At 46.4% G+C, this 13,293-nt stretch overlaps 1 protein-coding gene across 1 annotated transcript; it reads right to left on the bottom strand.

Annotated features, from left to right (window-relative positions):
- Positions 1-11,274: 11,274 nt before the first annotated feature.
- Positions 11,275-13,078, bottom strand: TLNRD1 (talin rod domain containing 1). Its single transcript, XM_068991319.1, has one exon. The coding sequence runs from the start codon at positions 13,001-13,003 to the stop codon at positions 11,915-11,917; it is 1,089 nt and encodes a 362-aa protein (XP_068847420.1). The 5' UTR covers positions 13,004-13,078; the 3' UTR covers positions 11,275-11,914.
- Positions 13,079-13,293: the final 215 nt, after the last annotated feature.

Raw genomic sequence — 13,293 nt, 5'->3', positions numbered from 1 at the left:
TAAGTCCGTTTGTGGGAAAGAAAAAAAAACACCACCTCATTTCGTCAAGTGGTGCCTCATTTCCACATCCCCACCGGGCCAAGTACCACCCTGCAGAGTGAATCCTCACCAGGTTGGCAGCACTCCTGCAGCTCACAAACCAAAGCCCAAACTTAGGCTCTGAGGTTAAGACCTCAAGAGACTGTGGTCCACCCAGTGCCCCTCAAGTGTCCCCTTAGAATCCACCCAAATCCCTGGAGGGTCTTCAGAGGTCCTGAGTGCCTGGGCAACCCTTATACAGCAGCCAAGAGTCCTGATCCTAGGACCCTGGAAGCAGTGTGCACTCAAGGGGTTAGTAAGGATTCAGAAGGATGGGAGAGACAGTTCATGCAGAGGCCGACGAAAGCAAGAGCACAGTTAGGGATAAGAGGGCATAGGATCTGAGAGTTGTTACGCTATAACAGTGGCTTGAGCTGGAGGTGGTAGGTGATGGTGGCCACAGCCTGAGTGGAGCCTGGTGCTATCCACTGTGGGTCAGTCCAGTGGCACACTGATGGTACTCAAGAAATGTGCTGAGCTACCAGGAAAGAACCTGATTGCCAATGCAAGAGACATAAGGGACCTGGATTCAGTCCCTGGGTCAGGAAGATCCCCTGATGGAGGAAATGGCAACTCATTCCAGTATTCTCGGCTGGGAAATTCCATGGACAAAGGAGCCTGGTGGGCTATAGTCCATGGGGTCAGAAAGAGTCGAACATGACTGAGCACATGCGCACGCATGTATTGGCTACTTGAAGGTGCACTTTAGGGCTCCAATTTGCTGCAGAAAGGCAAGAGTGATGGGCAGGGAAATGAGAAAAGCAGGCCAACCCTGGCCGAGAGGTCTAGGCTGCAGCTGATCTCCAGGAGATACATTCTGCAGCATCATCTATATGCAGGTCAGTGAGGCCCTGGACTAGGGTCCTGGCACTGCAGGTGAGGGAAGAAACAGATCCTGAGGGTTCTAGGAAGGAAATTTTGGATAAATTTGGTAACTGACGAAAAGGGACCTAGACAAAGAGAAAAGCTAATGAGATCTTTTACTTCTGGGCTCTTCTCTAAAAGCTTGATATGACTCACCAACACATCTGTTCATGCAGAAATGTTTATTGGGGCCTACTATGTGTTGGGCTTCCCAGATGGCTCAGTGGTAAAGAATATGCTTGCCAATGCAGGAGACGCAGCTTTGATCCCCGGGTCGGGAAGATCCCCTGGAGTAGGAAATGGCAAATTTGTTTCAGCAATCTCATGGACAGAGAAGCCTGGCGTGCTGCAGTCCATGGGGCTGCAGAGTCGGCTGAGCACTTTGTGTTAGGCAACTCCATTAGTCACTGGAGACAGAAAGATGACTCTACCATCCGATGATACAGACTGGGAACGTGGATAAGTAAACAGAGGATTACAAGAACTTGATAAACCAATAAAAGGGAAGTCAAGAGTACCACAAGGACTCATTGAAGGGGTGCCACCCAGGCTACAAGAGTCAGAGGCTGGGGGAGAAAGGCAGGGTGCAGGATGAACTGTCCGAGAAGACACAGCTGAGCAAGAGCTCAGGTAAAAAGAGAATGACACAAGACAGACTCAGCAGGTGCTATCATGGGTGGAATGCAGTCTGTGGGGAGCAAGGGACCAGATCATCTAGAACTCTCTCAATTAGGAGTCTGGCTTTTATCCTAAAGTCAATGGAGAAACCATGGAGTGCTGCAAGTGGTCAATAACTAAGATATTTGTACTTGAGAAATCCAAGTGGAGGTTACAAGGCAAAGCAGAGGTTGATCTCTGAGCATCCTCCAGGACAACAGGATTGAGCAGCTGGTAGAAAGGCTGAGACTTTATGAGGGAGCCATGGGCAACCAAGGCCCTCTGCAAAAGGGCTCAGACCAAAGGCTCAGGAGGAAACCTACAAAAACTGTCATTAGTAGTTTAGGGGGGACCCGTGCCCAATGCATTAGGAGTCTTAATACAGTGATTTTCTTTTTCTAATAGAGTTGGTGAGCATTTCAACCTCAATAGGCAGAGGGACTCCATCCTAGAAATTCATTCATTTTCTGTAGCCAAGTAGCTGAGAATGCCAGGCTCCACCAGACAGACCTTGATTGCTACCCTTATTCCACTCCTTTCTAGTTTGTGTCCCTGGGAAAGCAGTTTCACTTCAGCATCCTCATCTGTAAAAGGAGAACAACTCTTCACACTTCAAAGTGTCAGGGACTGAGAGATGCAACGTAAAGTTCCTCGCATACACAGGGGCTCAAAAGATGTTGGCTCTTGCTTCTTTCATTGAACAAACGTTTATTGAGTATGCTGGCTACCAGCTAAGGATGACAGAGACGAAAAAGTCCCAGTTCTTGCCTGGAAGGCTCCCAATCTGTCAGCCAGCTCCACTCCCAGCCACATGCATCTTCAAGTACCCCAGCCTAGTTCTAAAGTGAAAGTGGTGTTAGTCGCTTCAGTCCTGTCTGACTCTTCACAACCCCATGTACTGTAGCCTACAAGGCTCCTCTGTTTATGGAATTTTCCAGGCAAGAACACTAGAGTGGGTGTTCTTCTCCAGGGGATCTTCTTGACCCAAGATCAAACTCAGGTCTTCTGCATTGGCAGGCAAGTTCTTTACTGTCTAAGCCACCAGGTAAGCTCAGAGCGAGGTGATCTCCAAAGGTGGTGGGCAGCCGGGCCCAGGACTCCTCTGCAGGTAAGCCGATTCCAGCAGCCCCACCCAGGGCTCCTGATCCAAGGCCAGGCCAGCAGCTCGAATGAAGGGGGATAAAGCTGTTATACTTTCAGTAGAGCAAAGCTGGTTCAGAACAGCCTTACACCCTACATCAACACTACTCAGAATTAACAAGCAGAAGAGAAAATGACCCTTAAGCCTTGGAATAAAGCCCACTCTTGAAGGCACCTGCAGTCTCTAATTGAAAACTACCCTCCAGCAGCACCAAAAATAAACTTCATTAAGTCCCCACTTAAATTATATGCAGTCACCTGGCACTGAGAGTAGGAAAGACCAGTTCTGATGCCAACCTCCTTCCCTGGTCACGAATTTGATCAACTCCAGGAACAATAAAGAGTTGGACCATAAGCATAGCTAAGCGCAGAACAATCAGGGCTTTCAAACTGTGGTGCTGGAGAAGACACTGCAGAGTCCCTTGGACAGCAAGGAGATCAAACCAGTCAATCCTAAAGGAAATCAACTCTGAATATTTATTGGAAGAACTGATGCTAAAGCTCTAGTACTTTGGCTACCTGAGTTGACTCAATGGAAAAGACCCTGATGCTGGAAAGACTGAGGGCTGGAGAAGGGGGTGACAGAATGTGATGGCATCAACTCAATGGACATGAGCTTGAGCAAACTCTAGGAGATGGACAGGGAAGCCTGGCGTGCTGCAGTCCATGGGGTCACAAAGAGCTGGACACAACTTACAGAACAATAACAAGAAACTACAAAGATCACAAATAGCTAAAGACCTAGACTAGAGGATTCTCACTGACAGTTTATGGTGCTTATCTCGAACTCTTGTAATCTCTACTCCCTTTCTAGCACTTGTTCTGTATTTTAAGCTTATCTCCATATTCCCAGCTCCCAGGACAGAATCAGTCTTAAGAAATGGCCACTGGAGATGGGTAAAGAGTCCCAGTATCTCAACATCCCCTGAGGCATCAATTAATGTCCTATCTTCTCTAAACAGTATGGGAATCGTTCTCTTTTCAGCTGGGGAAAAAATGGGCCAGAACAGTGGAGGAGGAACAATTTAGGTTAGGCAATCAGGAAATGCTTCAAAAAAATCTAAATGAATTTCCACTGGACACTGCAGAATTCACTTCTCAAAGTGTTAAGAAGGTAGAAACACATCTAGTTTCTCAGCTCTGAGACTTAACAAGGCTCTATTTTGTAACCCACCTTTTGATTATTACCTGTCTACCTACACATCCACCTAAATGTGTTATGCTGTGCTGTCACAGGAGTCATGCCCAACTCTTTGTGACTCTATGGACCATAGCCCACCAGGCTCCTCTGTCCAGGGGATTCTATAGGCAAGAATACTGGAATGGGTTGCCGTGCCCTCCTCCAGAGGTCTTCCTGACCCAGGGACCAAACCCGAGTCCCTTATGTCTCCTGCACTGGCAGGGAGGTTCTTTATTACTAGCACCACCTGGAAAGCCCCATCTACCTAAATACGTGCTTGCTTATCTTGCTGATATTGATGATGGGTTTTAATGAGAGGACTTTAGCTTATATAGAGAATATTTTATTTAAATTAAATGAGGTACTCTGGAGGTCAAAGATTTGCAAGTACAGTCATCTCTTGCATCTGTGGGGGAGTGGTTCCAGAACCTGCTGAGGACACCAAATCCTTGGCTGCTCCAGAAAAGGGCTTTCATTTTTCATATATATATATATATAGTTAAAACTTTTCCCTGGAGCATTTAAACTGAATAATCCTCAGATGCCCAGGAAGCAATCAACCCCCATGATAATGAAACCATCTACTATGTCTAAAAGGGAAGACGCTCTGGTGCATCACGGCAACACCTACATCCTACTCTTCATTCAATGAGTCCTTTGGAAGCCACACTTTCTCAGGTCTGCTTTCTGTAACCATACAGACGTAACACAAAAGAAAGGTATACTTGGAAAACATCTCTGCTGGAAAACAAACCACATCACAAATTAATTGTACTGAGGATGACAAAGGATGAGGCTTCTGGGTCTTTTGGGACTGCTGTATGGCTTTGAGGCATTCCTCTTACATAAAGTGGGCTTCCCTGGTGGCTCACTGGTAAAGAATCTGCCTGTAGTGCAGGAGACATGGGATCGATCCCTAGGTTGGGAAAATCTTCTCTAGAAGAAAACGGCAACCCACTCCAGTATTCTTGCCTGGAAAGAAGGGCCTGGCAGGCTACAACTCGTGGGGTCACCCAAGAGCTGGACATGACTTAGTGACCAAACAACAATATGAACAACATGGCTCCATCAAGACAGGTGAAATATCAGATGATCTATGTTTGTCAGTTCTATGGACAGCTTCTCATAACATTACTAAAATGCCTACATACCTTAAAATGAAGTTCCAAGTGATAAAACTAGAATCATATGTATGTTTTTAGAAATATTTTTATCATGGAACTTACTGAAGAAGGAACATTTAAGTAAAACCTAGCCTCCAAGCAAACTTTTAGAAAAACTTTTATACCAAAATTCTATCTCAAGGAAGGTACTGGAATAACTTACCCGTTCATTTTAGAACAGGAAGCAGATGGTCAAAGTTGAAATGGAAAGGGCCTCAGTAAGCACTAAACTGACCTACGTTTCCTATAATCTCTCTCTAACTTCTAGAGGTCTGACATGAAGGCAGGTCTCCTATACCTTTAAAGGTAACCAATATGTGGTTTTCCACTGGATCAGTATCTTTGCCATCTAAAACAGGCAAATTTGGAATTCCCTGGCAGTCTAGTGCTTGAACTGCAGGGGGCACAGGTAGAAAAAAAACTTGGGCAAATTAGAAGGAAGTCAGAAACCACATTAGGTGATATACTGCAATTTTGGCAGAAAAATTTTCAGGGCAATATGCCCATTAACCTTGAATGCATAGAGGCTTCCCTGGTGGCTCAGTGATAAAGAATCCACCTGCAATGCAAGAGACCCAGGTTTCCATCCCTGGGTTGGGAAGATCCCCTAGAGAAGGGAATGGCTACCCACTCCAATTTTTTGCCTGGAAAATTCTATGGACAGAGGAGCCTGGTGGACTACAGGCCATGGTGTTGCAAAGAGTCAGATACAACTGAGCGACTAACATTTTTTTCTTTTCCCAAAACAGAGGATTTTTTTTTAAAGTTCTCTATGTCCTACCTCAGCAAAAAAAAAAAAAGAAAGTAAGTTATTAGTGAATACTTAGAATAAAGCTTGAAATCAGTAAATAGATTTGCTATTAATGAAACTGTACTAACAAACCTAAATAGCATTTAAACACTTCCTGGAAGTTTGACATTTTGAAGAACTTTAGACATCCAACATTTCCAAGAATCTGGATAGGTTTGCCCCAGAGAAGAACAGAAGACTTAGAAGACAGGGCTATGCTCTTTATTTGCGCCCTCCTCAAGGATATCACAATGTATTTGCTGTGTCAAGTTACTGGAAGGGTAAAAAAGAAGATCCTTAGGGGAAACTGACTTTAACATAAAGTGTTTCAGATAATATTTTCGATCATCTTGTAAGTGGATAGGACTACTCCGGAAGTCTTGCACTTCATGGGAATTCATCATAAATATTTTTCAGAACGGGAAAACAGAAGTACAAATGTTTAGATGACGCGCACAGTGAGTAATACCTGCCTACTTCACAAGACTGCTGGAAGGAGCCAGTTACATCACATACATGAACACACATGATAAACAGAAAAGATTGAAATAAACATAGTAAATGCCTAGGTTCCTACAGTTGAGAGTAGAGCAAAGATTTGGCCATGGTGGCCTCATATTATCTCCCCAAGCAGTGCTTCTCAAAGTGAGTGTGCCCAGAAATCCATGGAGATCTTGACAAAGCAGATACTACTGGGTAGGTCAAGGGTGGGGCCGAGATTCTGCCGTCTGCTGGTGCTGAAGCCAGCTCCCGGGACCACTCTTGTGAATATGAAGGATCTAAAAGATCTTCCTAATTCCTGGTGCATGATTGGCCTTCAAGAACATACTTCCTGAGTATATTGCAAATTTTGGCTTTTCCCTAAAATGAGCTTTGGAATAAGTCTGTATGCTTCACTTGGTTCTGAATAAAGTACTTTACAAACTCAAGAGCAAAGTGTTCTTTCTTGGGCAGCCAAAGAGCTGAAGGGTTGATTTTTAATTAGGTTGTCTGCTAGTTCCAGTTTTCTAGGACAAGAGTCAACAGCATGCAAAAACATAGAAAGCCAAGTTGCCAGTTTACTATTATACGACTTCAGTTCATCTGCAAAGGGAGTTAAGAGAACAAGGACTCTGTACTTGTACACACATACACATACACAAACCCCCCAAAGAAAAACCTGCCAATTCCAAATTGGCAGGAGAGCCTAAATTATCCTAAGTGAAGAAAAGGGCTCAAAATATCCAGGAAAAAACAAAAAACACCTGAGCAAACAAGAAACTTGTAGAAATGCTGCTACCTCTGGATACAGAAGCACTGAGATCTTACAGGGTCCACAGGGAATAAAAAGGAACCAGCAGGCCTTGCAGACTGGGCCTGGGTCAGAACCACCTGGGGGGGCTGGAGGAGACTCAGATTTCTCCACACCCCATGTTGCTAACAGAAATAGGCCAGAGGTAGGGCCCAGGATTATGATGGGGATGTTACTGCCAGTCCATCGACCAAGTCTGGAGCAGCACCCGACTTTCTACAGGAGGAGGAACCATGACCCCCTCAGAGCTGGACCCCAGGACCTGTGACAGTGGCTGGCACATACTGCTGGTCCCCTGCTCTACAGTTGCTGAACAAGGCCCAGTGTAACTTTCATTTCCAGAAAAAAAAAGTGGGCTTCCCTGGGTAGCCTGATGGTAAAGAGTCTGCCTGCAATGCAGGTAGACCCGAGTATGATTGCTTGGTCAGGAACATCCCCTGGAGGAGGAAATGGCAACCTACTCCAGTATTCATGCCTGGGAAATCCCATGGACAGAGGAGCCTGGCGGGCCCCAGTCCACAGGGGTTGCAAAGAGTCAGACACAACTGGGTGACTAACACCTTCACACTTGGCTATACTTGAGGCAGGTATCTTGACACACATTCACTTAAAAAATAAAAATAAAAAACCTGCACATGTGCCAAGTATGACAATCCCTGACCTGAAAGGGCTTTACAGTTCAATTAAATCAACCCCAATCATAGATACAAGTAACACTTTTCCCCCTGCAGCATCAGATCAATCCAATCTTTGAACCTCTACCACTGAGTGGAACCAGACAACTCATCTACCCAAATAAAAACCCTGCTTTCAATAAAAGAAGCCAATTCATTTCACACATAGTCATGCAAAAAAAGAAAAAAAAATTTTTTTTTTCAATCAAGACAAGATTTTTCCTGTAGGGAACACAGGTACCTGTGTCCATCCTGGAACCCGAGGTGGGTTCCTTCATGGCTCTTCCAGGAGTTAGAATTCTAAGCACCCACGGGGATGCTTAGACAGGCCAGGTGATGGCCTGATGGTGAAAGTACCACTTAGGGCTTCACAGATTTCTTCTCTAACTCCTCTCTGTTTACTAAGCAAAGCTCAGAAGAGGCTTTGGCAGGCATTTTTCAAATCCTCTGCCTGATCTGCATGTTACCATAGTCACATTCATTCTGGAAAAAAAAAAAACAGGTGTTTCTGTTAAAATTAGCTGCTTCAAACTTTAGATCCCTATGCCAGCTTTAAAAAAAAAGTATCTGCAAAATAACCAATCAGTTTTAAATGATGCTTCCACAATTATGAACTCTAGATATTTTTTTTAGAAATGTGACTGAAAAAAAAAAAACTGGGGTGGAGATGAGGTTGGAGTTCGAAACACATAAACACGTAATTTTTGCATTTCCTAACATCAACCCAGAAAGAGTAACAGAAAAAGGCCAAGCTTAAACAACCATGGAAAGACAGAGCTATGCTTTTTTTCTAGTGAAGTCTTGTGTTTGAAAGCCTTTTGTCCCATTTACTTCGGTTGACTGTCATAAATAATGGCTTCTGTTCCGAGAACAGTGCCACAATCATTTCCTTCTCTTAGGACCATTCAAAGGAAGGTTTCCAACATTCTCAGTCAGGATGGTGCCCGTTAAGCCCGTGTTCAAGAAAACTTGCCCTTGGAAGTCAGAAGAGCCCAAGGATAGCTGTCTAAATTAACTTTAGGGTGGTTTAATCTGGGGGAAAAAAAAAATCAGGCCACTGTGATTTTATTCCTGGAACCAGTATCTCTGCTGCCCTTATTAAACCCAATGAAATAGGTCTCAGATGCTTTCACAAAATCAGGGCTATTTAAAAAACAAATTTAGCTGCTTGGTACATTGGGAGAAGTGGGCTTCCCAAGTGGCTCAGTGGTAAAGAATCTGCTTGCCAAGCGGGAGATTCAGGTTTGATCCCTGGGTCAGGACAATCTCCTAGAGAAGGAAATGGCAACCCACTGCAGTATTCTTGCCTGGGAAATCCCATGGGCAGAGGAGCCCAGTAGGCTTACAGTCCATGGGGTTGCAAGAGAGTTGGACACAACTTAACAACTAAAGAACAACAGCACTATATCAGGAGAAAGTTAAAATATCAAAGACTTGTGCCCAGCTAAGCAAGCGATACAGACACACAGAGATACTGTGCATTCCTCACTCTACTTTCCTGAAGCCTGTTGAAAAAATACAAGTGGAATTCACTTCAAGCCACCTGCTGGATGACAAATCCTAAACTTTATCTTAGAGATGGAGAAAAAAAGAGGTCAACACACAACGGAATCTTTGATCAATTTCAGTCGACAGATTTCTCAACTACAAGTCCAAAAATCTTTAATACACAGAAACGTTAAAAGCAATGGTCACTTGGCTAAGAGGAAAAGAAGTTTCAAAATTAACTTGGTGACTAGCTAGTTAACTGCATCCAAGTAGATAGGGAAAGTGGGGTTTGTTTTTTTTTTTTGGCTTGCACTGTCCTGAAAATTGCTTCTGCAAGGAATGAGTCCAAGGAACAATTGGCAATTCTTTTTTTCCTAATCAGATACCAAATTTGCAGATTTCTGGCTCTGGTTTTATTTTACTATGTTCCATTCAGTTGACTCTTTGTGATCTGCACAGGCTAAAGGAAACATGCAATTATAAATGTCAGCATTACTTATGGAAATCCAATGAATAAAAGTAAAAATTCCTATATGCAAGCAGGACTGTCACTGGCACATAGGTTTGGTAGGTTTTCTCCCCTTAAATGCTTCCTGAACCTGACCAATCCAGACTTAAAGAAGGGCCGGGGGAGAGGAATAAACATTCAAGGTCATTTTCATCTTTTATAGACTTCAGAAATTTAAATCTACCAGGATCTGAGAGAGAAAAAGAACAGCTCCCTTGACCGTTTTTAAAAATGTATACACTCGACCACTTTACTTCAGAGAAGCTCAAGGAGTGAAATAACCCAACAAAGATTTAAAGAGGTTCTACATGCTGAATACCATGTTCTTGTAATAAATACAGTCATTCAAGTAAAAACAATCACTACAACTTTCCTCTCTCTAACATATCACAGTGGAAAAATCTTTTTCTTTTCAGCTCTGTGGCAACTGCAAAGGTTTAGGCACAACAAATCCCAAGAAAAAAATATAAAGAAACTGAGCAAATTTAAAGCATGTACTAGTTTTATCCACGTAACTCTCTGAGGATAGGCACAGCAAATACATTTGTTGTTTTTTCAGTGGGAAAATATTCAAAACTTAGCTAGGTTCAGTAAAACCATATACCTCTCCCCCGGTATTTTTTTCTTAAAACTGTCTGCAAAAAGGACCCGCTACCTTAAAGGAATTCCAGATTTCACTGAACAAAGCATCCAACATACATGCAACCGGGGCATATCTTAGACCAAGGTCACAAAGATAACCCCTTCGCCTGCCATCATGCCCTGGGTCTAGAAAGTTATTATCACACTTTTCAGAATACTTCCCCCTCCACTGAACACTCTAGAACAGTCAACATTTGTTTGGTTTTCTAAAATCAACAGCAGTTGGTTCTTGTCTGAACAGACCTATCTACATACTCTCATTTGATATACATTACTTTTGCAGGTCCATACACATATTCTTGTACATGCCATTCCACATGGGACTAGCAAGAGCCTTAATCTGAAAAAGACACGTGGAATACAAATCAGACTGCAGTTAGCCTGAACCCTGTTCATTAGGACAGAAAGATGAGAAGGGGACAATGGATGCAAAATTACTTTCCGGGAGAAACTAGAAGCAACACAGAAAAAAAAACAAAGAAAACCCAAACAGCCACTCTAGCACTATAGGTAATCTAACCACTGTATGTGTCCCCTGCCTTTACAAGGGGACAGCTTTCTTTTTACAAACAGTTCTCTCTTTAATCCCAGGCTGTTCAAATAAGTTAACTCTTCAGGAAAAAGCATAAAGGGGACCCACCTCACTACTAGTGAAGCGAAACCTTTCTAGGGTGCATTTCCAGGAATGACAGGCAGCCTGCAACATTACAATTATTGAAAAATCAACAATCATTGCAGAAAGTCATCTGAGAAACATAACATTTTAATAGATGAAATAAATACTCCAGTACATGCAAGGTAAAAACTTGACATGGGGGGGGATCACTCTATAGTGTAAATTAAAAAATAAAACACACACTCACAGTAGCTTTCTCCCCCCATTTGCAAATCACATGGCAAAGTCATACTCTTTCCACACCAAGTATACGCCTAATCCATCACGACTGCTTAAAAAAATAACAACATACAAACAAAAGGTAGCTACATCCATGTCTAAGGAGTGAAAACTGAGGTAACCTTTCTTTTAATTAAGAAAATAAAAGACCAAAAAAGAAATGAACCCATGACCTCCTTCCTGCCCAATTAATAATAAAATTTAGTTGAGGAGTCCCGGAAGGGGAGCTGGGGTAGGGGGCGGGGGTTAACACCGCAACCAACAGATGTCACATCTTCCACCTGCTGGTCCCTACTGTGCTTGGGCTGGTGGGGCACGGGGGCCCTCAGAGTGCGTGCATAAATAGCATGTATGCATGGCCCTGCCTTCTGGAAGATTCCTCACGAGCATTTAACGGGGCGGGGGGTAGGGGGGAAGCTTCACCGTTGATTTCTTTGGTATAAATGGAAAAGGGCGGAGAATATGTTATCTTCTTTTAGCCTGGGAGTGGGCTGGGGGGATGGAACAGGGAGGGGATGAGGGTGAGGATGGGGGGAGGGGAGTGCTAATTCACAGAATTGGAATTCACTGGCGGTAAAGTCCTGGGCGAAGACCTCTCCCTTAAAGCCTGAGATAGCAGGGTGCAGCCTTCAGACACGGCGCAGGCCGAGTTCCTCAGCCTCTCCCTGTGGTCCGACATCTTGGCGCCCCCGTCGGGGTGCTGCGCCAGATCCCTGAGGCACTGGGTCAGGAGCACGCAGGCCGACACCACGCTCATGGCGCCTCCCAGGATGGCGGTCTGCACCGCCTTGCCCTCGGCGCTCACAGCCGCCGCGCGACCCAGGAACTGCGGCTCGGTGGCGAAGCCCACCAGGGCGCCAACTGCCTGCACCAATGGCCCGCTGAAGAGTGCACAGCGGCTCCGCGCCAGCTCGCTGGGCGCCGCCTTCACCTCGCGCACGCAGGCCAGCAACGCCGACGCGCTGGTGCTCATGCACTTGACGCCCAGCTTGAACTGCTCACGCGAGAAGCGGTCCCGGGACTTGTCGCTAGCCAGGGCGCACGCGTCCGTCAGGAACTTGAGGTTGCGCGACAGGCCCTGCGACACCTCGAGCAGCAGCTGCGGGGTCATGTCGGCCAGCGGGGTGGCGCGCAGCACGGCGCAGCCCTGCTCCACCTCGTGGCGGCAGCGCGTCACGCGGTAGCGGTCCACCAGGCCGGGCTGCGCAGGCTGCGCGCCTGGCGTGGCCACGGCCGCCAGATAGGCCGCGTGGGCGGAGCACTCGGTCAGGGAAACCACCAGGTCTCCCAGCTCCACCAGGCTGTCCCCTGCTTCCCCGAAGCGGCCCATGTTGAGCTGGCTCTGCACGTCGTGGGTGAGGATGGAGAGCCCCTTGGTGCGCGCGATGATGGTGTCCCGGCACTGCTCAAAGGACTCGGCGCCGGCGCAAGAGGAGGCGGGGCCCTCGAAGAGCACGGGCCGTGCCTCACTCGACAGCAGCAGCAGGTCGGCCACCAGCTGCATCTTGCCTTTGCAGTGGTCACAGACGGACACCAGCCTCTTCCGCGGCTGCGACGAGGCCCCCCCGACGGCGCTCGCTGGAGCCGGAGAAGCCGCCTCGATACTGGGCTTCCCAGCGCTGCCGCTAGCCATCGCGCCCGGGGGGCACTGGCATGCCGCTGGGGAGCCCGCTACCACCGCCGCTGCCGATGCCGCCGCCCCCGCGGCCGTCGCGACTCAGCTGGCCAAGGCCGCGGTGCCTTCCCCGCACCATCATGCCATCCACCGCCGCGGGCAGAGGGCACTGGGCTGCGGCGGCCGGAGCCCCGGCGGCGCGGAGCGGGCCCGGGGGCCACAGAACGCAAGAGGCTCTTCGGGGCGCGGTGAGGGGCTGCAGCTTTCGGCCTCTTGGAGGGCTTGCAGGAACCATGAACCGGGGCAGA

Source organism: Capricornis sumatraensis, chromosome 19 (genome assembly GCF_032405125.1).
Source record: "Capricornis sumatraensis isolate serow.1 chromosome 19, serow.2, whole genome shotgun sequence".
Classification (NCBI taxonomy): domain Eukaryota; kingdom Metazoa; phylum Chordata; class Mammalia; order Artiodactyla; family Bovidae; genus Capricornis; species Capricornis sumatraensis.
This window is presented reverse-complemented; position numbering and strand designations above follow the sequence as displayed.

Coding starts and splice junctions, on each gene's coding strand:
- TLNRD1 (XM_068991319.1), bottom strand. CDS start 13,003: ATGGCTAGCGGCAGCGCTGGGAAGCCCAGTATCGAGGCGGCTTCTCCG.